The sequence below is a fragment of the Pieris brassicae genome, chromosome 10 (assembly GCF_905147105.1).
Source record: "Pieris brassicae chromosome 10, ilPieBrab1.1, whole genome shotgun sequence".
Lineage (NCBI taxonomy): Eukaryota > Metazoa > Arthropoda > Insecta > Lepidoptera > Pieridae > Pieris > Pieris brassicae.
Genome location: NC_059674.1, coordinates 16,067,481 through 16,094,635, shown reverse-complemented (window position 1 = coordinate 16,094,635; position 27,155 = coordinate 16,067,481). Strand labels below are relative to the sequence as shown.

At 32.4% G+C, this 27,155-nt stretch overlaps 2 protein-coding genes across 2 annotated transcripts; both read right to left on the bottom strand.

The window, feature by feature from the left end:
* Nucleotides 1–5,433: 5,433 nt before the first annotated feature.
* LOC123715101 (cuticle protein 3-like) lies at nucleotides 5,434–8,362 on the bottom strand. Its single transcript, XM_045669927.1, has 4 exons — nucleotides 8,354–8,362; nucleotides 7,951–8,188; nucleotides 7,136–7,363; nucleotides 5,434–5,552 (listed from the first exon to the last, which is right to left on the bottom strand). Exons 1-4 carry the CDS (start codon nucleotides 8,360–8,362, stop codon nucleotides 5,434–5,436), a joined length of 594 nt encoding a protein of 197 aa, XP_045525883.1.
* Nucleotides 8,363–14,343: 5,981 nt separating this feature from the next.
* Nucleotides 14,344–19,451, bottom strand: LOC123715178 (cuticle protein 3-like). Its single transcript, XM_045670076.1, has 4 exons — nucleotides 19,419–19,451; nucleotides 18,886–19,078; nucleotides 17,464–17,691; nucleotides 14,344–14,506 (listed from the first exon to the last, which is right to left on the bottom strand). The coding sequence occupies exons 1-4, from the start codon at nucleotides 19,425–19,427 to the stop codon at nucleotides 14,406–14,408; spliced, it is 531 nt and encodes a 176-aa protein (XP_045526032.1). The 5' UTR covers nucleotides 19,428–19,451; the 3' UTR covers nucleotides 14,344–14,405.
* Nucleotides 19,452–27,155: the final 7,704 nt, after the last annotated feature.

Here is a 27,155-nt window from a genome sequence, read left to right as displayed (position 1 = left end):
AAAACTTGTTACTTTTTCTTCTCTTCCTTCGTTTAAACGTCTATAAAATTGAAATATACTTATTAATAATTGCAATTATTCTTCGAACTTCAAAATAATTACTTCGGGTTTTATAAAAGTTATTAATTATGTAACTTAAAGACTTGTTAAAAAGGTCTTCGGTTGTACAAAATATTGTATCGTATCGATAGTTTATACTGGTTCACATTATTATATTTATACGATTGAATTTTTATTTTGTTTTATTTGTGTCATATTATATTCGTCCGAAAATACCATACGATCAGAAATTAGTTTGATAAGAAGCCAAGAAGACGGGTTGATAACAACACAGCCGGGTCGAACGTTGCTCTGTGTCTTACTTTTTTTAAATAAGGTGAAAATGATCATACGCAGAGGGTTAGCGAGATCCCACCTACTAAAAACACCTCAGCCCTTCACACGCCCTTAAGATGGGCCCTCTGGGGCCCAGAACATGAGCCTTAGTAACCTAAAATATACCACACTAGAGCCAATTCTAGGTTCGCCAGAAGGTTACATAATACATAACTAAATCTATTATTTATTACCAATTTATACGGGCGTTATTTTAATTAAAGGTTTTAAGCCATCCAATGAAGTCGACAAGAGACTTATTTCATACTTTATGCAAGCTTCTAATATAGCCGTGACTTCACGTGAAAATGCCATATGATCAGATATCAGTTTTATAAGTAGCCAAGAAAATTGGTTGACAATATCACTTAAGAGACGGTTAGAACGTGAACCTTACTCGCGTTAACATTACACCCGTTCTACTAGAAACGTATCATACCAATTCGAAATCTTTCTTAAATATCTACAGGAAACTTGGTATTTATTAAGTAAACAAATGTTAATTATATATAATAAAATACATAGAGGCTTTATAATTATTATAGTTGTCAATAAATGAACAAATATCTCAGATGTTCTAATAGTTATGATAATCACTTAGGTATTTATAGGTCCCTATATATAGCTCCCGGATACATAAAGATGGACGACAGTAAAAGGCCTTGACTGAAGACCTTTATCCGTTATTATATTTTCCTTCTAATTATAAGATTTAATAAAATCATGCGTTTGCGACTTAAGTATAGCTCCTGAATAATATTCCGTTACGTTGTGTCTTTTTTTTATATAACAGGGGGCAAAACGGGCAGGAGGCTTACCCGCTATTAAGTGATATCGACACTTACTTACATTACCAAAACGCTCACAAGTGCGTTGCCGACCTTTTAAGACCTAGACATAACATTATTTTATTACTAACGAAACACACACAAAAATGCATAAAATAATAATATTCATAAAATAAAAATAACTAAGAGAAATATGGAAAGAAAAAAAAAGAAATGAGGTTTATTTTAAGACTTGGTACTATCTTTTCTTGAAGGAATTGGTTCGGAAATATTTCAGTAAGCAGGTGGTTCCACACAGTAGTGGTGGAACCAGTAGTAATTATAACCCAAACAATTAAATCAGCTACATAGCTATCCTTGCCTTAGGATATAATATCTTTGACATTATGTATGTATTAACGTATTAATAGCATAACTAATGTCCTCATTCTCAATTCATCATACAATATAGCTTTTTTCATACTCTCCTTGACATAATACATATCATTAAGTTAAATCTCTATTATCATTCTGCATTGGCATATTTGAGACAAAAAATCTTTGATTCGTATATTCTGCCCGTTTAGAAGCTTATGACGCGAGAACAAACCATACACTAGGTATATAGTGTAAGGTTTGTATTAATCTATATTTTTTATTATATTAAATAAAATAAAATAAAAATTAATCGCTGCAATGTATGTACGCACATGAGGCACTTTAACCTCGAATGGCCGGGACTAAATTGGATAATTCTTTTTGGTACTTCATTATTATTAAGGATGTTTATACATCAAAAGAACTCGATCAGTTCTTTTCGGAATCTTGTATGAAAAGAGTACTCTCACTTCTTCAGACGGAGGAAGAAATTTGAATTTCAAATCACTAATCAATCTAATAACAGTGTACCTAGTCTAGCCAAAGTAAAAAAATATACCTATTGCAAATAACATTTATTACTTGTACAGTGTATTTAATACAAAAAAAACAATTTATACACAGTGCAATACAGTGCTTTCAACGTTGAAGCCAGATATCAATAGAAGCACGCACTATCTTCACTACCAATCGTACGGATTGTGTTAGGGACTTCAAATTATCATGGCGTTTAGGTCAAGCCGTACTCTCAACAACTGACAATAAATCATAATCCAGCGGATTAAGACCGGGACTAGACGATGGTCTGATGCTCTGATGAAGTCCGAAACGTTGGTTTCCAACCAAGACTGCGTACTAGACATGCTGGGAGGACCATTCTTAGTTATTGAACATGGTGTTGTTAAGGGGCTGCACTACCTCATCGAAAATGGTATCTTGATACACTTGTGCCGGTGTTTTGATACCTTTTTCATAAAAGAATGGCTCAGTCGCTGTTTCATAGCTTCTACCCCACCAAACCATCACTGAAGTCAGATAGTGCCCACGTTGCACTCTGTCGACTAATTGGAAAGCTTCCTTAGAGCTTTGAGCACAAATATGGTCATATTGTTTGTTAAACTGTTGCTAAATTGTAAGAAAATTCTCATCCGTACATAAAAAAATTCTTTGACCTCCTTCTGCGTACCGCTTCAGTAGTTGTTTCAATTTTACCATCCTATTATTTTTTCATTTTTTTAAATATCAGCTAAGAAATGACTAGTACGTCTATTATAGGCTACAAGTCTTAAGTCATGTTTTAAAATACGTGACATGATTCTAGGTGTTATCTTCATCTCCCGATATAAAATCTTTTGCTTTTCAGGATTTCTTCGAATTATATCCCTTATTGCTTTGACCACCTTTTTTGTACCAACACTACGTGGATGGCCAAATCTTTTTCTGTCACAAACTGAGAAGCTCTCGTTGTACCTATTAAAATCCCGGTACATCAAAATTTTATTAATACCAAGCGTATGGAGAGCTTTAAAAATGGCATTTGGCTCGATACCTACTATGTGTAATGCAATCACAGCGATTCTCTTTATCACCCCACTCCATTTTAACATGGCAAAATATTGTACAATGTATTGGCGCCAAAGTGAGAAAACCCAATGAACAATGATATAAAAATGGCAGATTCTAAATTCAAATGTAGTATTTTGTTAATTTTCAATTGTATTTATAGCCTGGCCTTGCCTATATATGTATATATATAAGCCAGGCCAGGTATAACGTATATAAATAAACTTTATATACGTTAGGCCATATTATGAAAAATAACATATGAGATATATTACAAACAATAAAGCCATTTATTATCAATATTAGATATACAGTTTCCCTAATATCCTTCAGTACCATTGATCGAAACCCTTCACGTGTAAAAGCCTCCTCCAGATTTTTCTAAATATCCATGAGTTCCTGCTAGTCACGCAGGCCATTGGGGCGTCTGTATCTTCAATCCACCTTTTTATCAGGCATCCTCTTCTGCATACAAGATACGTTTAGTGCTAATTGATTCTGAAATTTGAAAAATATTTGTCACTGTGGCAGTATACCTTTAATGCTGGCAGGATTGCTTTTTCAAGTTCAGCAAAAAATAACTCGAAACAGTTCAGGCCATTTGTCATCCCCCATGTCATTGCCATATAACTTCGTTGTAGATAAAACCAGAAGTCTGATAACACCCAACAAGAATATAATATATGAAATTAGATTGTTGACAAGTCAATCCATTTATTTATAACATAAGAGATTTTTAAATATTTATATGGTTATAAGATGTTGTTAGGTTAGCTAATTAACATAAAAAAACATAATAACTTAATTTAAAACAAAGGTCCCTTTACTCAGGACTCAATACATGATTAGTATGACATGGATCTCACAACTCTTTGATAGCATCATATATACGCAAGATACATAAAATTTAATAGGCTATGTAAGAGACTAGAAACGACAGATTTTTGTGTTGAATAGTTAAAAAGGACTCTTGCTGGATTGTGACTTATACATGCATCGTGCAAATAGACATTAATTAGTACTCTTTTAGACAAATTGCATAGAAAATCGATGTGTTTAGGCCTTCAAAAGCATTTTGTATTGACGAAACTAAACTATCTTAAAGTTAATGAAAAGGTATACGCGTAGTGTTCATATTTTATATATTTAAAGAATAACTGTTCATAATAGCGCCTTTTTAGAATTTGAACTTTAAATAGCAATTCATGACTCAATGGGTGTATTCTAAGCAAGCAATGTGGGATAATTTCCTCTCGATTCTATTGTCCTTGACTCTGCGTTTATCGTGGATTCCACTTGGTTCTGAACACTTAATAAAAATATATGATTAAGTGTAAAGAAACTGGCATTGAACCCTCAAAACGTCTGCGATTGATTTGTGTGTAATTAACATTCGTCTAGCAACATTAAGTTACACATTCATGTCTAAGACTTCATTTATTAATAAATACACACTTTTTTTCGAAAGAGTAGGCAGAGACAACGGATTTCTTCTTGCTACTGCCCTGAAATTCCGATCACCATTTATACACATTCATTATATTCAATATGCTTGCTAGTTATAGGAACTTTTGACTTGTTTGAGTCTAATACCTCCTGGATTTTGTTCAGGTATGTATAAGAAGGTTTACCGTCCATTGTTGCCTCATATATACTTGTACACCATCCTTTTAATATCCTTGTTCCTACGTGCTGTTTAAGATTTTAATATGAGCATATATCACCCAAGGATTAAAGTAGTCTACTAAGTAGTTCAGAAGACATTTACGCATGTCCCTCGCACAAGTATTATTATTGTAATGCTAAATTTTAAATATTGTAGTTTTAAATAGTAAATTAAATTCAGTCAAAACAAATTTAAAAAAAAACATCACTCTAAGTGGATAAACCAGACTGAAGACGCTCAGGAATGTGTATGCATATCTATTACAATAAGTGGGATGATGGATTCGTAATCAATGTCTTTGTTAGCCTTAAATGTATACACCCTTTCTAAGATATTTGGGTAGTCTTAATTTCGAGCTAAAGTATTGAAAAAAGTACTAAGTACAATTATAAAATACTCCAATGTACCAAAAAATTAAAAAATAATAATAAAAAGAAATAGAAATTGAAGAATAGAACAGGGATTAAAAGGCAGGAGGCCCAGCTGATGTTAAGTGATACTGCCATACATTTTTAGGACACTTTAGACACACTAGAACACGGATTAGTTCTTAATAACAATAATTTATCATAAATCTGCAAATAAATAAATGTCTGGTAATTTTTTAAGTAATTGAAACAGAATTTAAATTAAAAGAACATTTAATACAAAATCAACAAGATAACAATAATTAACAATAACTTATCAATGGTAGCCTTCGTTTATCTGCGCTTGCGCATACTCTTGTTGGTAACCGTCGTAATATCCCTGGTTCCCGTGTCCTAGGTTGCCTTGGTTGACTGAATGCTCTTCACGGTAATGACCTAGAAAAAACATTTTTAGATTACGCCAATCCAAAATTCATAAAATGTGTTGCTAATAATTCCTTTTTTAACTTTTTGACTTAATACAAATTCTCTTAACGACTTTTGATTATTTTTTCTATAAATTATTTCCAAAAAAAAGGAATTTCTAGCCAAACACAACATTATGAACATATTTATTTATTTTATTTTTATTTACTAACACTTCGTTACACTACAGAAAATAAAAAAATGAACATAATTAAATCAAAAGGAGGGCAACTGGCGGCCTTATCGCTTTCGAGCGATCTCTTCCAGGCAACCACTGTGAGTAAAGAAGAAAATAAATAAAGATGTATTAAATTACATAAGATAGGCAAGTAGTGCAAAAACATAATAAAACTTTACGCAATGCTATAAAAATGCTATAAAAGAAATTACTCAAAAATTTACATTTCGGACGAATTAAACTGTAAAACAATTTTACGAAACGTTTATTCTAACTACAGTTCTCAAGGATATGTATAATGATTATTCGGAATTCGTTATGTGAAACAAATTGTGTTACGTCTAAAGAATACTTGGGAAAAGCCATTTAAAGTTTTGAGATTATTTAAGTATTATGACGACATTTATATTGAATAAGATTGTTATATTAATGTTTATCGCTCATAGTAACAGCTATAAACATATTCCGTTTTATGAGTTGTTACAGAGATAATTTTTTTAAGAAATCTATCAATAAATCAGTGGCGCTATAACCTTTTTAGATCCTCAAATTTCTAAATCTGTTCATTTGTCAATCTAATAGGCAAGTAGGTGATCAGCACCCTGTGCTTGACACACGCCGTCGACTTTTTGCGTCTATGGCAAGTTGGTTTCCTCACTATGTTTTCCTTCACCGTTCGAGCGAATGTTAAATGCGCACATAGAAAGAAAGTCCAAGCCGTGGATCAAATCTACGACCTCAAGGCTGAGAGTCGCGCGCTTCTGCCACTTGGCTTACACTGCTTTGCATAATAAAAGTATGGAGTAATATATATACTCCTAACATATAAATAGGCTCTTGAGTCTGTGCCGACCCCACAATTTCATTCATATTATATTTATTTCTTTGACAAATATAGCTTTAGAGTAATACGGATATTTTAATAAATATAATAAGCAGCTTCTGTTTTTATATAGAGCAAGTTTTTATTTTTAAAAATAAGGCTTCATTTTATAACAGGCGTTAAATTTTTGATGAAAAAATTGTCTGTTTCACTGTACCGTTTAACAATCGTTTGAATTGTAACAGCTTTGGTCAAGTTTTTTTTTATATACATGTGTCTTTACTACGACATCATGGAACATTACGATCTAGCCTAACTTAAGACTAATAAGTAATTTAAGTCTAACCTAATTTACTAAAAAGGATTGTTATCATAAGTAAGTGTCCAATAACGCTACTTATAGTCTCTATTAAAAGGAAGACACTCTGTTCTTGTGTTCAATATATTTTTGTTTTCATTCACTGTTTAGCACTTAATAATAAAGTTCACTAACACTAGTTCACTAGTTCAAATGGTTTTATCAAGTAGTCAAGTAATAATTAGATACTGTACCATCATCAACAATACCATTGGCTTCGTCCTTAGCATTCTGTTCCAAAGACTTCAGGATAGCCTCGGGAATGGGTGGTGGAGTAGGCAGATGGGCTCCCTGCGGGCGGAACCCATTCTCATCAGCGGTGTACGTCACCGTGTATGTCTGTCCATCGTCTCCAGTGTAGGAGAACGCACCTTCCGCCTGAGTTCCTTTTGTAACTTGGCCGACCTCTTGAGCTTTAATACCTGGAGTTAATTTGTTTATTTAATTCTAATCCGCAGAGTCGCTGATATTTCGAATATACATTTAAGCGACAGGCTATACAATGTATCAGTGATGGCTGATATATTTTATAAAGGAGAGTTATATATGTAAATTTAGAGCTAATAACCAACTTTTTTTGAATAATAAACTATTATACATAAAGCACGCAACAAATATGATAGAATAACTTGTATTGCGGGGGAAGAATGGAGCAGCTTCGACCTTCGAGGATCCTTGACCAGTCTGATCAGTTATCACTGGGACCGAAGGCCTCAGTAGCTATATTTTAATGGCATCTCACTGTTGGCCTAAACGGCCGTAACAGCTTAGCTGGGGCTGTTTCGGCCGGAATGGGCATTACCCGCGATTAGCGTAAGTGCGTTTCCTGCAAGACTCAGACCTCCGCTTGGGTACTCGGACCTTTCCCGGGATACTCAGTGGCTAATGTCGATCAGTTGTATATACCCTTAGCGTCTATTAACTTTGTAAGCACGGTTCAGGGTATAACGTCGTGATTGTGTCGGAGTATGTAATAACAATTACTATAGTAAATTAGTAAGAATCTTACCATTTTCAGTTTCATACGCATAATGATAATTATGGCCGTTGTTTTCAGAGTGATAGTTGATAATCCTCGCTATTTTCTCTCCAGCTGGCCTCTGGTATATGTGGTTCAGCTGTGATTGGTCAGTGTAGACGCCGTGCTCCAACGCGGGCTGTGATTGGTAGACATCGCTGTTGTATTGCTCCGGTTGGTAGACTTGGCTGGCCGCTGTCGCAGCAATGATGGCGGTAATTGATGTGAACTGGAAAAAATTTTTTTACAAAAAATTTAATAGCACACTGCCACAGGGACCAATTTTTTTAAATTTATTTGTTGTATTTATCAATTTTTAATAATGAATACTAGGTTAAGAATTAATACTGTTTATTTACAATTAATATTTTTTTTACTTAAATTTTTAACTAACCAATTTCATTGTTAAGTACTTGATTAGGTGAAGGCAAAAAAATATCTTACTTAATTTTGAGCTGAACTTATTTTATATAGCCACTGTTATGAAGTCGCACGAGTTTTGTTGATTCAGTAACCACAGTGATTGTAGACTTAATTTTTAATTTCGTTCACAATTTTAAAGTAATTTACTAGTAATGATTTTCATTCCCTATACTAGTGCGGCATAAACATAAAGTAAACCTTAAATTTCTTATGTTTTGTGTGATCCTGACACACGCCGACACCTTATCTAAGAATTGACGGTTTTCTCACGATGATTTTCTTTACGGACCGACGAGTGTTGACTGCGAACACTTAAAATTCGGTGTAAGCCGAGGATTAAACCTACAACCTTAGGGGTGAGATTAGGCCACTATTATTGTACCAGCCAAGGCTATACAATTTTCTCAATCAGGCTTTCTTAGTTTTATAAGCATAGCGATTTCCTAAGTCATCGGATTGACGCCCCGAGAGTATAGCCAGACGTAGGCACTCTAATCAACTGTTATATTGAATTCAATCGTTACACAGCAATTGGCAGTTCAGTTTCGCATATTCTATTGTATGCGAGTGGTTAATGTAGAGCAAAAATAGAATCCTCTACTATTTAGTAACTATACAATTATATTCTTTGAAGAAAAAAATAGGTATACCTTCGTTTTGATTCTAAAGAATATGTTATATGATTTCGTACTTTGTATTACACGTGGTGTTCTGGACAAACTACGGCTGAGCGATTCCTGTTACTAATGAAATAGCAACATTTCATTTGTTAATATTTATTCATTTAGTTATCGTAAATTAAACTAAGAAATATATTTCATTATGAATTATATTAATTCTAAGTGTTAATTGTGAACTGATTTTATTTTATGGTCCTAGGTTCGAAGTGTTCGTACTTTAGATCGAGAGTGGTTAGGTAATATGAGGTAACGAGATGCACCCGACCATTGAACAAGTAGAGCGGACTTGGTACAGAGTAATTATAATTGTAGACTGGATCTACAGCATCCTTTAATAAAAAAAGGCAGGCCACACTGCCACGGGGCCCTAACTTTCGAACTAACAATTTTAATTAATTATTTTTATCATTACTAAGTAAATAATATTGTAAATACTGTATATTTAAATGTTGGAAAAATCAGGAGATTGGATTATACAACAATTAAAGCGAAGTTTTTTTTTTGTATTCAATACAATAAATATATTTTTTATTTTTATTATTATAAAATACATTTCAATGAGGTTTTTATCCTCATTTAACATATGGAAAGTTTTTAGTGTAAAGGTTTATTGTATAGACTTCCCATCATTTTATAATTATTCATTAAGTACCAATAAACATCAGACACATACCGAAATTTGGAAAGGGAATGTTCTCACTTGAAAGAGACAAAAAATAAGACAAAAGAGCGTATCTATCATAATTAGGTCTGTGGCGCTTACTCACACTTTCATAACGCGGCTAAAATTCATACATAAATGAGATCAAACGCCGAACTTCTCTCATTATTAGCACTTAGACATAAGGGCCCTTATACGCTGGTGAATTAACTATCGATTTAATCTAATCTATGTCCAATTATTACAAATATTTAATTATTTTAAATTTATTTTCTATTTATCATTTTTTTAATAATATTATATATAGGTTAAGAATATTATAAATAATATACATATGTGTTTTGCAAATAAATACTTAAATAGCCGCTATTTTAAATTTTGCGTGTGCTAAAATAGTACTTTGTAATAATTCCCTTTACTAAAATATTGACATGTTAAAATAAAATATGTTTACTATGAAATATAAGATGCAGATATTACTTATAAATGTGTTAATTAACCTCGTCATTAAATTTGTATCACAAACATCTCTGCTCATCCGCAAAAAAGACGGAGGGTGTAGGCCGAAAAAAAATCATAAAAAACTCTCGGTACTATTGTGGCACACAACACTTATTGTAAAACAAATATCGCAAATTAATTAGAAGTAGCCTGTCAAGCACTAGTCCCAGGCCCTTTTATCAACTTGATAATCGATAAATTTATAATTAGCCTTTTTACGCAGCTTTTCTTTAATTTGTTAAAAGGCAGAGATAACAGAGCCTCTGGGATTGTCTTAGTATCCCTTTTCCCAAAAAATTATTACTTTAGCTAGTCTAGTTCGGGGAAATTGCAGCCTGCGTTTGTTTCGAGTATTAACGTTGTACATGTTCTATTCTAGCAAACTTATCACTATTTTTGTATACATACATTATATATTCAAAATGTATTGCGAGGGAAAGGTAAGTATATTAATATCCTTGAATTTGTCTCTCAGAGATTTCCTGCATTTTAAATTATAGATTGCACGAATAGCTATCTACAGGATGTAAATAGTTTCGACATAAGCAGCATGACCCCACAATAATAAGCCGTTTAAGCTGTGAAAGTAACTAAAATAAACAATTCTAGCTGTATCTGTAACATCAGTTAATGATCGATTTTTTTTACAACGTAAGCTGCAGAACTAAGTCTTTTCGACAATCCGTTAATATGAGGATACCACTAAAGTTTTGAATCCAATCCATCCAAGAAATACAGTTGTATCATCCAGGTCCAGTAGCGGCGACAACTACAGTCAGTGTGATGACGACATATCCTGATACACTAAATATATACATGACTCGATGTCATTCACTGCAACCTAAAGCCAGTGGAAAGAATCCTCATTTTAGCTAGAACCATCTATTCTAGAAAAATCCTCTATTAGACCATTTGTGAGCTGAATTATTTGACAAGGCATTACCAAATATAGTCAAGATAAAGGATTTTGGGTTTTCCCAAAATCTTGCCAAAATAATGTACAATCAGAAATTATTTTAGTACAGCGTGTACACGCCTTAATGTTGTGGTAATTAATTATTGCAATTTCATTTTCGTTAATACAATTTAGAGCAAATAATGTATATTAAACTACTTTTACGTCCGGTTAGCAAAAAATATTTTAAACAATGTAAAGCCTAATTTTATTTATATATTTTTTTCTATAGCTGTTACAAAAAAGTTTCAAACATTTACGAAACTTAGAAAGGAAATAATTAATAAAAAATATTAAATACATTTTACTAAGTAATACCAAATTCCGCTGTATTGGTGTTAAAATGAAGGAACGTGTGGTGTAAGGGGGATGAATGGATATTCTTAGTACTCCTTTTAATCATAATCCAATCTTAAACAAGTCGAGGCTTAAAGAGTGCTCGTTGTATATCCGGGTTGCGCGATACAACGGAACAATGTGATGTAATTTATCGAAGTTAATATTATCTAATTATTAATAGGATCAGTGTTGGCTTAGTGGCTTCAGCTTGCGTATCTCATCTGAGGTCGTAGGTTCGTGAAGGGAAACATGTACAGGACTACTGTCGGGTTCGCTAATAAAATATATAATAAAAATAGTAATTACAGATAGCCTTGTGAGATGTTTCAGCTATTATTGACATTATGAAACAATTTTATTGTCTTACAAATATTAGTGCAATGTCTTAATGCTATAATTTACGATACAATGGATAACATAGATTAGTCAAAAACAGAGACATTCGTTTGTTGTAATTCTTGTTAGGGCACGAAAATTATACACACAGTATCCGTAATAAAGAAATATATTCACTGTTTAACTTGGAAGTGATATGACTGCTTCCTACCACGATACAAATTGGAATAAATCAGAAATGACCTGGAGCAGAGTGAGGTAAAGGCAATTTGGCGCCTCGACAAGATGGCGGCTCGATCGCTCATTCAAATGACAGGAAATAGTCAATACAATGATTAATTTTTACAATCTTACTCAAATAAATCAACATCGTTTATATTCATTTTTAATAGCAGTAAAAATAAGGTGCTAATATGAACATTTTATCCACGATGATAATCTTTGTATTTTATAAATGTAAATTATTTAAAAATCAAAAAGCATAGTTTAAGGTAATTAAATAAGTAGTAGATACTTAAGCAAGAATATTAAAATTTACAACCCAGAATGTACAGTTTTTGTGTAACTTATTTATGTATAAATACATACACACTATCCTTACAAATTAAGGCAAAAATAATAACGATGTCTCAAAATTATATGTAATATGTGTTGATGTTGACTATGGAGACATAATGCTCATTAAAATCCCGTGTAAAAAAATGCTAATATAATAAATAAAATATTTATTTGTTTACGTGTTATCTGCTGAATTCTATAAAAGTGAGATCATTCAATTGTTTTACAAAAAATATCTATAAATCATTACTCTGTATAAATTTTACACATGAAAGAAACAATGCACTCTGGAACAAGGCACAGCAATTTTGTACATCTCATTATCTTAACGAAACAAAACCGTGATGTCTTATTAATTATTTAATTGTACAAAATTACAACCTAATTTTCAAAAGAAGGAAATGTTATTCAAATCTTAATTAATTATCCGATGAAATATTTTGACGTGAACACGTCTTTGAATTTTAACAAAATTATACCACAGAATTAAATAATTAATTACGCTAAGTGAGAACAGTATCGCATCGCGCTCGGTGGACGCTCCGCCATTTTGAGGTAATTATTTTTGTTGCGTAGCAATTAGTGTAACTTCTGACTTGGATGTTTGTTTAAAACATCAGCTATCGTCGAAATCTATTACCTTGTTTTATCCTCAATACACAAATAAAATATAAATGTATTAAAATCATTTATATACCGTTACATAGACGACAAACAACACACGGCCGTGTCAATTTTTTTGTTTGTACCAGAAATTAGAAACAATTTATCTATGTTATTTTTTCCTCTTCTTTCTATTTTTTGTCACTATTGCTATGAAGCTTCGATTATTATTAGTAAATATTATTCATGTAAATATTTACTTTGCTCTCCTTTAAGTTTTAATTCAATATTTAGACACATTGGTAAAGGTGTTTCATTGTATTTATTAATAGTAATAGCTTTTATAATATCCGTTTACGGACCTTTTACATTAATTTGTAATACCTTACATATCGGTTGACTTTGACATCTTTCGTGCGTCAAATTTTTTTTTACCTCCATCTTTGACCACCTTTTGAATTGTCTTATTAACTTAACCTTATTAGGTTAGAATTAAACAAATAATGTTCAAAGTTAATATTTCACTCACTTAGATAGAGTACTTAAAAGCAATAGAAGCTTATTGAATAGGTTTGGATATTCGTATTCAATGGAGGTTATATATAAAAAAAAAATTTAAAAAAGGATCTTACTTGAATTGTGAATTCGAGATCCCGCGGGATTAGAAATATCAATCCGGCGGGATCCCGAAATTTTCGGGATCTCGTATAGTTTAAAAAAATAATTCACGTGACTGAATACGATGAAAACTGCATGTTTGTGATAGTGAGGTTAATTAAAATAAAATATTATTTGAAAGAAAACAAAAGCCTTTATCCTTTAATATTACGAACTAAACAACTAACAATTTTAATTACGTGAACATAATCAAAACAAAAGTAGGTATAGCTCAAGGAGATTAAAATTGGTGATTTTGAAAGTAACTTCTAAAAGAAGAGTATCTTCTAAAGTGTCTCAAGAGTGCTATCTGCTAACCGGCATCTAATGTCCATTGCAATGTACCCTATGTAATGTGCAATGTCGCGTGAAGCGTCCCGAGCGGATGTGTGTAGAACCGCTGACCATTGCAGTCATATTGATTGCGTCAATCTCGAACGGGATCTCGTCATATTATGCTTCGGGATTGATCCCGTGTAATTTCGGGATTGCATTCCCTAGTATTTAGTGATCTTGTTGCAAAAGGCTTGCAAGTGCCTTTTTCAAATTGGTACGTTCTTTTCTTAAACCAGCCTAAGTCAAATTTGTTTAAAAATTGTAGAAAGGCTTTCGTTTAAATCGATTATATGTACTATTTGGAAAAAGTGCTTGGTAATAATAAAACATTTAAATATTCCAAAAATATCACTTTACTATATAATTAATGTATAATACTATAGATGGCACTGTGGTCTTAGAAGCGGTAAGGTTTGTAGGCAGGGGCAACATATTGTTGTGCTTTGTATGTCCGGGCAGCAAAAACTCCTGAATCGTATTTGCCGGAATGGTAGCTACCTGTAAACAGTGAATCTTTTATTAGAAATGTTTTCTTCAGTAAACAAGAGGCAAAGGAGCAGGTACTTAAGTGCTTATCGCCGCCCATGGAGACCAGGAGGTTTGCAAATACCAGCCTATAAGCTAGTATACGATTTTCTCTTGAAGGCCCCTAAGTCGTAACGGCTCGGCAATAGCAGCTGATTCCATAAGGTGGTGTGCGCGTAAGAAGTGTCTTAAAAATCGTAAAGTCGAACAACAAAACGTCTAGGTGGAACAGGAGAAATTTAGCCGCAGGTAAACAAAGAGTTCTTCGAGACACTTCCCATGATATATGCAATAGAAGATGCAGAGAGACAGGGCCAAGGGATCAAGCTGATCAGAAGGACCAAGAACATCGACTATTCGAGCCGCTCCACCCAGGGTGCTTAGTTTAGATGCCTTAACAGTAATTTTTTCGACTTTCGACTAAACTCCCTGGATGTATGTATGGTCTCTAAGACAGTACATTCAACAGACTACAGTCATAATCTTCTTGGTAAGTGATGCGCTAAGCCGTTAAGCTCTCTCTTAAGTATTTAAAAGTTCGTAAAACAAGTGAATCTTAAATAACACTTAAAGCCTAAACCATACATAAAGGCATTGAATCAGTGACGTTGACAAGGAGTCCGGAAACAATTACTATTATTTATAGTTAATATATGTTGTGATTGAAGCGTTAAAATTTTATTAGATTTTTGTATACAACTCAAGAATTGCAGAAACAAAGCTGATATTTAAAATCACGTAATATATATCGACGCTGTAGTTGTCAGCTACATTCAAAAAGCTTATTTTTTTTTAACAATTATACCGCCGTTACGCAATTCGACATAAATTACAACATAGTTCAAACTACTTTAATGAGATTTAAATATCAGGTGTAGAACATTAATTATGAACATCTATCAATTTTATAACCTTCACTAATGCAGTAATGCCTTAGGCTTTATAGCCAGGGCTGACACGTTATTTGTAGGAAATTAAGTTTTTTTTTTTATAAAATAGGGGGCAAACAGGCAGGAGGCTCACCTGATGTCAAGTGATACCGCCGCCCATGGACACTCTCAATGCCAGAGGGCTCGCGAGTGCGTTGCCGGCCTTTTAAAAAATTGTACGCTCTTTTCTTGAAGGGACCTAAGTCGAATTGGTTCGGAAATACTTCAGTGGGCAGCTGGTTCCACATAGCGGTGGTGCGCGGCAAAAATTGCCTTGAAAAACGCTCAGTCGTGGAACGTCGGACGTCGAGGTGATACGGGTGGAATTTTCTATTCTGCCTCGACGTCCGATGATGAAACTCAGCTGCAGGTATTAATCCGAACAACTCCTCTGAACACTTTCCTTATATATAATTAAAGGATCTATATTTAACCCATAGACGTGTTAGGCGATTTTGCGCAATTTCAAAAAGGTATTCGTACAAGATATTCGTCAAATAAATAATTTTAAAATTTGTCATCGTTAATTTCATAAGGCACAACCCTAGTGTTACCATATATCATTATCATCTAATTTAATAATATTTAATAAATTTATGGTCAAATCCTATATTTATTGCAAATGGCAAAATAACTATTCACTTTTAAACTGAACCGATTTATTATTAAATATTTCGTAGGTTCTGAATTCTCTCATCAAAAACCATAAATAAAACTGTGTATTCCGTAGCTCCGTAGGTCCTTGATACGTCCATACAATAAATATTAATATTTAGTAGATTTTTGACGCAATTGGCGATCAAGATTTCCACATACGCGTCGAGAATGTAGTTAATATAATTACGGGGAATTAAACGGACAAATTTCTTTTATATATTATATAATAATATTTAAATCTGTGCCTAAATTTTTACTAAAAACTACAAAGATGATTTAATAAATTTCGTAAGTAGGTTTATTTAGTTAGGGAAATAGAAAATTTGATATTTCCCTTATTTGTCATATTATAGGTAAAACAGACTAGTAAACCTAGCATTAACTTAAGTTTAAATAGAACAGTCATGGACCCGTGCAAACTTCCATATGTCTGTATGGATGTCAAACGCGAATTTTCAACAAGGCGCTTATAAAGAAGATTGGAGTATGCCAATCGAAAAATCGATCGCTCTTTGTCTCTTTCTCTTACGAAGACGTACAAACATAAAAGACGTCGTAACACAGACAAAAGTTAAAGAGGAAATAGGCAGGTCAGATTGCCCACATTTGTGATGGCAGATGGGTCAAGAAGAGCCTTTGGAATGGCCCAGTCGGAAGAAAAAAGAGAGGACTCCCACCAGAAACTAGGGAAAATAGATAAATAAATAGGGATAGCGGGGCAGGATTGGAAAATTGTCGCGAGGAAGAGAGATAAATGGATTAATTTGGAGAAGGCCTTTACTCCGTAGGAGGACGAGTACTAGTGTTAAACATTATGACATGGATTTAGGTTATTTTAATTTTTAATATTATGCCTTGGTCTCTGAATGCATTTATTTCTTATATTATTGTTTTTATAAGTTAACACATGGGATTTCCTCATGATGTTTAGCTTCACCGTACAAGCATGAATTTGGTTGATAAAATTGGGTACCCAGTGTCTACTCGCGTACGTAGATACAATTACGCCAAACATCAACAACAAAAACAAAAATAAGCCCAAATTATTGCCAAAAATATAATTTGGTTAGCGAAGTGCCACTCACACGAGGAATACCAATAATAAACAGAATTTATATCGACGTAAACCCATTTGTTCGTACAGTGGTTGAGTTCACAAGAGTGGCCTGCCATATTCTTATATATAAATAAATATATATATATATATATATATTGTTTTTTTTTAATTGTAGGATACTCGGTGTAGGTATTAATAATTATTTCGTTCTATCACATTAGTAGTAACTGTTAAGTTAGAATAATGATGTGGAAATAAATAAATAAATACTTGTACGATATACTGACCGTCATCAAAGATGCCGCTGGCTTCATCCCTGGCGTTCTCCTGTAAAGCCTTAGCGATGGCTTCGGGGACTGGTGGGGGGGTTGGGATATGAGCTCCCTGGGCCTGGAATCCATTGGCATCGGCGGTATATCTGATGCTGTAGACTTGGCCATCATCACCAGTGTATGAGTAACCACCTTGGGCCTGGATTCCGTTGTTTTCTACGCCGGTCTCTTCAGCTTGGATGCCTGGAATTGGAAGAAAATTGTGTAGATTTTAGAATTTGCTGGTCTTCCTCTAGAACCTGTATTTTTTTACAATATTTTGTCTTAATCATTTTTGAACATCTATATATGTATAAGTCAATCAACAGCCTGCCCGCTAGTTGAACGGCGCTGCTGTTTAGTAAAGAAGCTCATTGAATCTTTTATGAGAAAAATCTTTCATTTATATGTTGATTCACTGGGATTCGAACTTAGAGCAATGCAGATAATTTTCTCTCTATTTCATTGTATTGCGCTTGGTTAAACAGTCAGTTAGACATCTTAAATCAATAGAAATGGTTAATATTTATTGACATCTCAATTATGAATGTGCGCGCAATGGATTTACGCAAAATTGCGAGTATTTATGAATTTTAGCATAAAATTTTACGATTGACACATACATGACTTTGCGACACATTATACTCAAATTTTATATTCTATTCAATAATTTTGTTATCAATCTTGATCTGACAGAACCTTTTAATAGCGGAATCTCTTTTGGGTAAGCTACATTTCAGGCCATATATCAATGTACTATGTATATAATAGCTAACATTTTTAACAGTTTTAACAACTACTGTGTCAACCTCATTTCAATTTCCAAGTAATGACTCAGTACAAAGTACTTTTACTATGACTTACTGTTTGTCCTTGAATGTCCCTTAAATTATCGTATGAACACTCAAACCAATAAATAAAGATTCAACAACCATTATGTGTAACGTCAACATATTTAAAAGACTTGTAAAGCAATAGTTTTCCCATGCCAACTATATTTATTCTACACAAATACAGATATTTAGTCTGCACATTAAGTGTAGGCAATAATGGTTTTTTAATAAGTTCGTTTTTTGCGTGCTTTTATAGATACTTTTTATATTATACAATTAACTAAAATCTTAATGTATTAGTATAGATTCTCATGTAAGTAAATGTTGTGATGTTCTTAATGAGAAATAAATATCCTAAACCGTAAAGTTCTAAACCGTGAAATCTGAATGTTACAGGTGTTACATCTCTAATGGTAGATAACTCTTTATTTTTATACTAAGTACTAACTTATTAAAATCTTTACAATTAATGAACTTCTCCGAATGATAGCCTTAAAAATCTAAAATTACTGAACTATATCGAATAGCATAAATAAGGTTAAGTGAGGTTACAAAAGATAATTACCATTTTCAGTATCGTACGCAAAGTGGTAGCCATTTTCGTTAGCATCTGATACTGATCTTAGGATGGCTGCGTTCTTTTCGAGTGACGCCCTAGGCCTCTCCGGGTAGTACTGTCGGTTGTACTGTGGGAGGTTGTAGTTGTTGTATGGAATAGCGCCGCACGCGCACAGTCCGATGACGGAGGCGATGATTAACTGTAATTAGAATATAGATGTAGAAGTCAGTATTTATTCTTAATGTTTATGAATTTTTCATTGTTACGACTAACTTGTTCAAACTTAAATACGTTTTCAATACAATTGAAAGGGCGTTAAGACTTTTTTTTTCTCTAATAATTTTATCATTAATTTAACAATAATTTATTTAACCACAAATTTTTGTAAACCAAAAAAAAACAATTTTGATTACATCCGGTAATTTGTCAATCGCGGAAAATGATCACCAATCGCGAAAATGATTATGAAATTGATACAATAGCGCCCTTTCTCTTAAAAAACACTTGAGCAATAATCGTGATAAAAATTCTCGACCTACCAATTTCATGTTGTCTGTATTGGATTATCTTCACGAATGATGCTTCTTGTACCCTTGTTAACTTTATATACCTGTTGATTGATCCACTGCCAAGGTCGACCGTAGGATCCTCAAATTGTATCCACCCAGCATCTAGTTCAGAAACTCCCACGGCACGATTGAAACAATACCCACTCTTATTACCTATGACATAGAATATAATATACTATAAAATAATTTGTTTTTTTAATTCTATGTGAAGCTAAGCTGTAGCATAGTCAGCAGTTCGAAATTTGAATTTATGGAGGCAACCTTCGATCTTAAATTCAGGAGATTAAAGAGAAATTTGCTTTAACGATTCGACTTGTACAATTGCTTAGTTTTATGATATTTACAAGCAGGTTAATGTGAGAGTAATGTTTATTTGCACACGCATCGGTGGTTGAATGAATGTTTAGTTCAGAGTTTTATTGGAGAAATATGGAAATTGCGCGTAACCTTTGGATATCTTTGCGATTAGTAATCCATACTTTAAAAGGATATTCATAAAATTGTAAGCGTTTTTTTTTTCATTTAGCTAAAAAAAATTCACTGAATCGTGTCTTGAGAAAATGTCTTATAAATTAATTTTGTTTATTATAAAGTTTATATATTAATAAATCTACGATTAATCAAATCCTGCGTTGATTGAGTTTGTTTCTTTGACCTGTGAACAAGTGACGATCACAAATTATCATGCAAATTATTTTACGTGAAACAAATTATTTTATCTGTATTATAATGCATTTTATTACAGTGATTAACAGTCGTAAGTGAATAGTACACAAGAACGGAGTACTTTTCGTTTAAAATAAATAGTATAATTGGAGACTTTCTTATCTTAAATATCTTTTTTGATAAATAAGTTAGTAGTTTGTTTTTAATTACTTATTAGTCTCATGTTTAGCTAGATCATTGTGCAGAGACAATTTAAAAATGTAAAATAGAAATTATTTAATAGTTTTGTTTTACAATAGAAATTATTACAAGAATCCTTGTTCAAGCAATTGAAAAAAAAATAATCGAATTAATGTATGAGTTGGTTAAAGGTCATTTTTACGCAGCATCATTTGTTACATTATAATGATCTACGCAATTCAAGAGTAGTGTAATCATGAGAATTAGACTGATTTCCGTAATTAACAAGTTGATACACATTCTGTAATCTTCACTGTAAGGGTCTAAATGAGAATTTTTAACTACCTACAGTAACTTCAAAACACGAGCATTGGTATCTGAAAAAATAAAATCGTAGGAAAAATAGCATAATTAAATTATTTTCCACACTTTAATATTATTTATATTATTCATAATTAGCTATCATGGCTTTGGTTTTTTATTTTAATACACATTTCTTCAATCATTTTTTCTATATAGAAATGGCCAAACGAATAAGTGTACCTAGACTAAATTAGTAAATTAAATTCCCATACATTAATTTATCAAATAAATTAAAATTATCTTAAACGGATTCAATAAGTTTATAATATAACATAAACATATCATTTATGACTAACGAAACACACACACAGAAAAACACAAAATTATAATCAATAAATAAAAAGAATATGTAAAGAAAAAAACAGGAATAATGTACAATTTAAGTGTGTAATGTGTGTGTGTTGTGGTAGTAACCAGCCCAGCAGCATTATGCTGTAGAGCAGACGTATTCCACAGCGCTGGTTGTGGTAATCTGCCACAACAGTTAGTTTGCGCTCAGACGCAAAAAAATAAAATAATGTTATAAATAATAACAAAAATTAATAGTGTAAGTAAAAAAAGTCTTGGAAGATTTGTGTGTAAAAGTATATAGTAAAAAAATAAGAATATAGTAACTATTTTTCTATAAGAAATAGATAGGTTTCGCATATATATTTAAACGTGTCAAGTAAATAATAGTTTCAATAAATATGTATTAAAAATGTTTATGCAAGTCAATATTGGAAAGTTCAATCAAGGGATTTCTATAATAATTAATTAAATTAAAGTCTGGAAACCACTCCCGAGCCTAGGATCTCTTCACATCTGGTTAGCCTTCTGTGTATATATTGGTGGTTGTCTAAATTTGTATATGTTAAATATAAAAAAAACTAACCTAGAACGTGTAGATCAATAAATTTGTTAAAGATACATTGATGAGCCCACGCTCGCAATCAAAAAGCAATTTCGTATGTCTTATAAGGTTAAATTGGTTTATACTTATTATACGTAAATATTTAATTCAATTTTTTTTGTCTACATTGTTAAGTTTACTTTTTACACTTTTTCGTACATACAATCATATATTGATTGAACCTAGCCTAGCCAAATCATTAAAGAGAGCTAATCTTTACATTAGTCTTGTTTTTGGTATACAGAACTGGACATACGCTAGGCAACAATCCCAAATTGATGTTAAATAAGATCCAGGAGAAGCCTTAAGAGAAGTTTAATATGGGTGCAATATTAAACTGTCTAGGGAAGAATGGTAATTAGTTTCACTGCATTGATATTTTTATAGAAACGACGATTCACATCGTGGTAAACTACAGTTTTACAAACCATTCCTGAAGTCGTAAACGTCGTAAGGATCTTAGCATGACTTACCAACTAACAATTCGACGACGTGTGTGACACAGAGGGCTGAACAAGTACTTGCCAGAATCTTTAAAGAGATCACAAGTTGTTGTTGTATTTATGATCGTTAAAGAGATTTTTATATATTTTTGATAATAAATTATAATATAGTTTGGAGATCGAAAAGTATGACAATACGGCTCATTATGAAACTGCGAAAATTGTATTGCAGCTTAAGTTCAAATAAAATCTCACCCATTAAGAGCACGGGGTTTTATTATAGATCAGTCTTTAAGGTTTCTGGATTTTTTCACCGGCATCCGAATTCAGTTGCAACCAGGTCCTTATAGATATTCTAGTTCATATCTTTTAGTCCTTTATTATTCAACTAGTCATACATCTAAAGTCTATTATGAAATTACCACAACATAACATATGAACAAATATTTTGTAATATACAGTACTTAACGGCATAACTGATTTAGTTTATGTTCGTTCTATTTAGCGGATGTTTCAAAATAATAATACTGATTTCAGATAAATTAGTCATCAAAGGTAATCCTTCAGGTAGTTTATTGAAAATTGCAGGTAATGTGTTAAGTTACTTATAAATCTTCAAAAAAAGTCTTGCCCAGCGCCAAACGCACACAACGCCCGCCTGTAGTCAAGTCTGTAAAACATCTGAAATAGTAAAAGTCAATATTATAATCAGACTATATAAAGCAGAAACAGTGATATTTAAATCTTCTCTCAAAAATTTACCTATTTTTGTATTTTTTTTATAATTCAATAAATTATAACACCAATATGAATTGATCTATAAAACTGAATTTACGATATTGATTGTGACATCTATTCCGAAATGTCGTACTAAAGTTACAAAGAGCGCTATTATACCATTTAGGATGAAATATTGTTTGCATAATAAGGAAATATATTTATTATTATAATATACGAAGTCTAGACGACGAAAATTTGCTTCTTTAACATTCGGTCCTTTCAATAATACACACATTAGTATTAGGACACATAGTACCTGTGAGTGTTAGATCTTGGACGCGCTTTCATATTTTCATGAAAATTAAAGATATCGTGAATGCATCTTGAAAAGGAATGTCTCTCCGATTTCAGTGCGTAACAGCGTTTACACCTTTACAACGATTTCCTAATTGATGAGGTTTTCCAAACGAGGTGCGGATTTTGTAATTTCAGAGCGTACAGTGGCGTAACAAGCTAGCGACAATCAAAAATCACATAGGGACGCGATTTAAAGTGTCTATGTTTTATGTTGGCTGCTTCAGCAGGTTTCAGTAAAATAAATTGACATGTGAATCTATACAGACGTATAAGTTTGTCAAGGAAATTGTTTGTTTATTAAATTTCTATATATATATATATATATATATATATATATATATATATATATATAAATATATATATTTAATAAACAAACAATTTATATATATATATATATATGTTTCACTATTTATATTATCCTTATAATGTTGAAGAAATATCAACAACAAGATTTCATAACTACTGGAGCAAGGGTCTACATAGTACTGTAGGCCCAAAAGAGCGGGCATCGCTAATTTAAAACTATTAAAAAGAAATCAATGGCGCTACAACCTTTTTAGGTCTGGGCCTTAGATTTCTGTATCTGATTCATGATTATTGTTTCCTCACGATGTTTTCCTTCACCGTTTGAGCTAATGTTAAATGCGCACATAGAAAGAAAATCGATTGGTGCACAGCCGGGGCTCGAACCTTCAAGACGAGAGTCGCACGCTGTAGCCACTAGGCCAACACTGCTCCTATTGCTAAAACTATTAGGAAAACATAAACAATGTTTAACCATCAATATCCATATAGAGAAAAATAATTGAAACATATAGATTCGTTAATCCTACTATTGTGCGTCCCACGCGTGTGTCAAGGCGATGTGATTCAGTGAGGAAGCTGTGTGGTATGCAAAGACAAAAGGTGGCCTTCGGATGGTGATAGATTTAGTGTGACGACCGCAGACAGGGAATTTTACATTGTCAATACACCGAAATTCTTTAAAGATAGAGTTAAGTTGTTACACATTTAAAACTTATACTGCTCTTTGAAACATACCCACTGAAGTATTTCCGTACCGGCTTAGGGTCCTTCAAGAAAAAAGTGTACCAATTCTTAAAAGACAGACATTGAGTGTTCTTGGACAGCGCTATCACTATCAGGTACACATCCTGCCCACTTGTCCCCTTTGCTATAAAAAAAGAAAAAATGGAGATTAAAAAGGACACCTATATACGTAATCGTAAGTCCTGTAGTATTTTTTTTGTAAGGGTCCACTTGATAGTATTTGTCTTGTTACAGTTTAAAAGTCATATAGATAATATTAATTTAAAATAAACGTTTAACTTTTAAATAATAAATTTCAAATAACTCTGTTAAGTATAAAAATCTATTGTGTGCGAATAGCTTTGAGCATCGCCCATGAAGATGTAAACAATTGGGAAAGCTCTAACTTGAACTTAGGTGCGTCACATTCCTTCATCTGTAATTTAGATTAGCGAAATGTCAACGCATATATTAACACGCGCATTAACATGTTCGGAGTAAGCTTTTCTATATTTGGGCTAAAACTGTCGAGCTAAAAGTATATATATAAAAAAAGATCGCGTTTCGCTCCTCGACTCGACTCATTCCATTTAAACCTTCTGCTTAGACGTTTAGGCGTGAAAATCTCTGAAAGCACCCTATAACACGGGATCCACAGCGTTCTAGGCACCGTCCTGTACTTCTACTATACCCTTGAACAGTTAACAGTTTCATTTGTGTAAGTAGATATTTTTAATTTTCATACAAACGCCGTCAGTTCGGTTCCACAATTTTCCATGTTTGGCATCAATACCACCATCGACAAATGTTGGCCAAAGTTCCGCCAAGCCACTTGGATTAGTTTTTTTCGCCAATTTACCATACAAATATTATTAATGACACAGACAAAGTCTCATCCATAATGTTGTATAAATATCTAATAAAGTACAAATCTGGTAGCATAGTAAATAACTGCCTTAACCTTATTCACCTTTAGTAAGGCGTATTCATAATAAGAGTTTGATAGAAAAGTATGGTTCGAATTGAAAAAAGTTGTTTTTAATAGTCTGTTATGGCTATCTACCGCTTAGCCATAACCGAATGCAGATAAAACATTGCTCGTTGTCGATATTAGCTAATATGTATATATTGTAGTCATGCATAACGATTGCATCCTGCTTGAGAAATTTCATGAATCGAGTGAATCACTGCGAGAAAATAGCCAGAATCGTGCATTAGCGGTAATTAGTCATTGTTAACATCACGAAATACGATTCAATTATGCATTATCTGATTCCATATTTTGTAATTCCGTATAACTAAGCGCATCGAAATATATTTCAACCCAAAATACACATTTTACAAGTGGATTTATATTTCATTTGATTGAATCTTTGATAGCCTCACGCAGATTTATAGTAATGTTTTATTTAGACATTGTGATTCACAATCAACTTAAAAACTAAAAGTTTCCTTTCGTTCTTGTTAGCTTTGAGAACCGTAAAGGGCAGAACATTATTTTATTTTAATTAAAGTGACATCATAAACAAATAAGCAATAAAATTTAAAACCACTAAGTACAAAATACCAAATATAAATAATATAGGATTCAAGCTAATATATTTAATTGCATTATGCATTAGATGAATAAAGATGCTTCGTTTCAAATATTTACAATGTTAAATCTAAACTTAGCTAGTTTCAAAATGATGTTATATATCATATAACCACTCAATAATTTGTAAATATACACTATTATTATTATTATTATTTTATTGATTAGCGATTTCAAATTCCAACTTCTTCTGTCTCAAGAATGAGAGAACTCTTTTCATACAAGATTCCGAAAAAGAACTGATCGAGTTCTTTTGATGTATAAACATCCTTAATAATAATGAAGTACCAAAAAGAATTATCCAATTAAGTCCCGCCCATTCGAGGCTAAAGTGCCTCATGTGCGTACATACATTGCAGCAGTTATTTTTTATTTAAATAACAATATTTAATTATAAGCACAGCAGTGTCTGATCTGAGAATTATTTTTTTGTAATTATTCGAACTAACTAATTGGGGTAAACTATGATTAGTTTACCCCAGTTAGTAAGATTCTAGAAAATACTAATAACAATATAATATTGTTAATAACTTAATGTAGGCGTGCCATTTTCATAACAATTAAAGGATGCTTCACAAACAGACAGTTAGACAGACAGAAAAATCGTTTTGTTAAATATAAATTATTTATTAGGTATTAGGTAATGATTGTAAAATGGTTTTGCGGGAATTAAACCTTCAGGTTCTATTATAGCAGTAAATTTGTTCACATTACGCAACTGTGTATCGACTGACCAATGCAATGCAGTTCCACTCCAGCTGGTTTGCAGCATATAAATTTATATACTTTTTTATTATTAAGCACTACAACATAATAAAAAATAGCAATAGAAAACACAAAATCAAGGAAAATAAAAATATAGGCAGAACGGAAGATCTTAATTAAATCCTAATAAAATGAGCTTTAATTAAGATCATACTGATCAAGTTTAAAAGCCTAGTGGCTTCAGCGTGCAATTCTCATTTCTGAGGTTGTAGATTCCATTTCTGGCACCAATGGGTATTATTTTTATGTGCACTTATCACAACCGCTCGAAAGGGGAAGGAAAACATTGTGAGGGCTTTAGAACCAAAAACTCGATGGCGTGTGACACCCACTTGCCTATTGTATTTACAAATAATCATAATACAGATAAAGAAATCTGAGGTCCAGACAAAAGGTTGTAGGGCCACTGATTTATTTATTTAATCAAGATTAATAGGACGACTGTTATAAATTATATATATATTCCATATTACATTACACTAACAAATATTAAGTATAAAATTAAGTATTCCGTGTTTTAGTAAATTCAACTGCTATATAGCTACAAACAATTATAATAATGTAAAAAAAAAAATCGGTAAAGTCGGTTTTGTTTAAAATACAAACAAATTGCAATAATTGTAAGGACATTTTGAGTGTCGTAAAATATCATAATTTTCACATTTCATTATTTGTTATTAAAAACAACAGGACACAAT

Excerpts from the sequence above, each read along its gene's own strand:
- LOC123715101 (XM_045669927.1), bottom strand. Across the intron at positions 7,364-7,950 it reads TGCGTATGAAACTGAAAATG|GTATTAAAGCTCAAGAGGTC; the intron begins GTAAGATTCTTA and ends AATTAACTCCAG. Across the intron at positions 5,553-7,135 it reads CAATGGTATTGTTGATGATG|GTCATTACCGTGAAGAGCAT; the intron begins GTACAGTATCTA and ends TGTTTTTTCTAG.
- LOC123715178 (XM_045670076.1), bottom strand. Across the intron at positions 17,692-18,885 it reads TGCGTACGATACTGAAAATG|GCATCCAAGCTGAAGAGACC; the intron begins GTAATTATCTTT and ends TTCCAATTCCAG. Across the intron at positions 14,507-17,463 it reads CAGCGGCATCTTTGATGACG|GTAGCTACCATTCCGGCAAA; the intron begins GTCAGTATATCG and ends CACTGTTTACAG.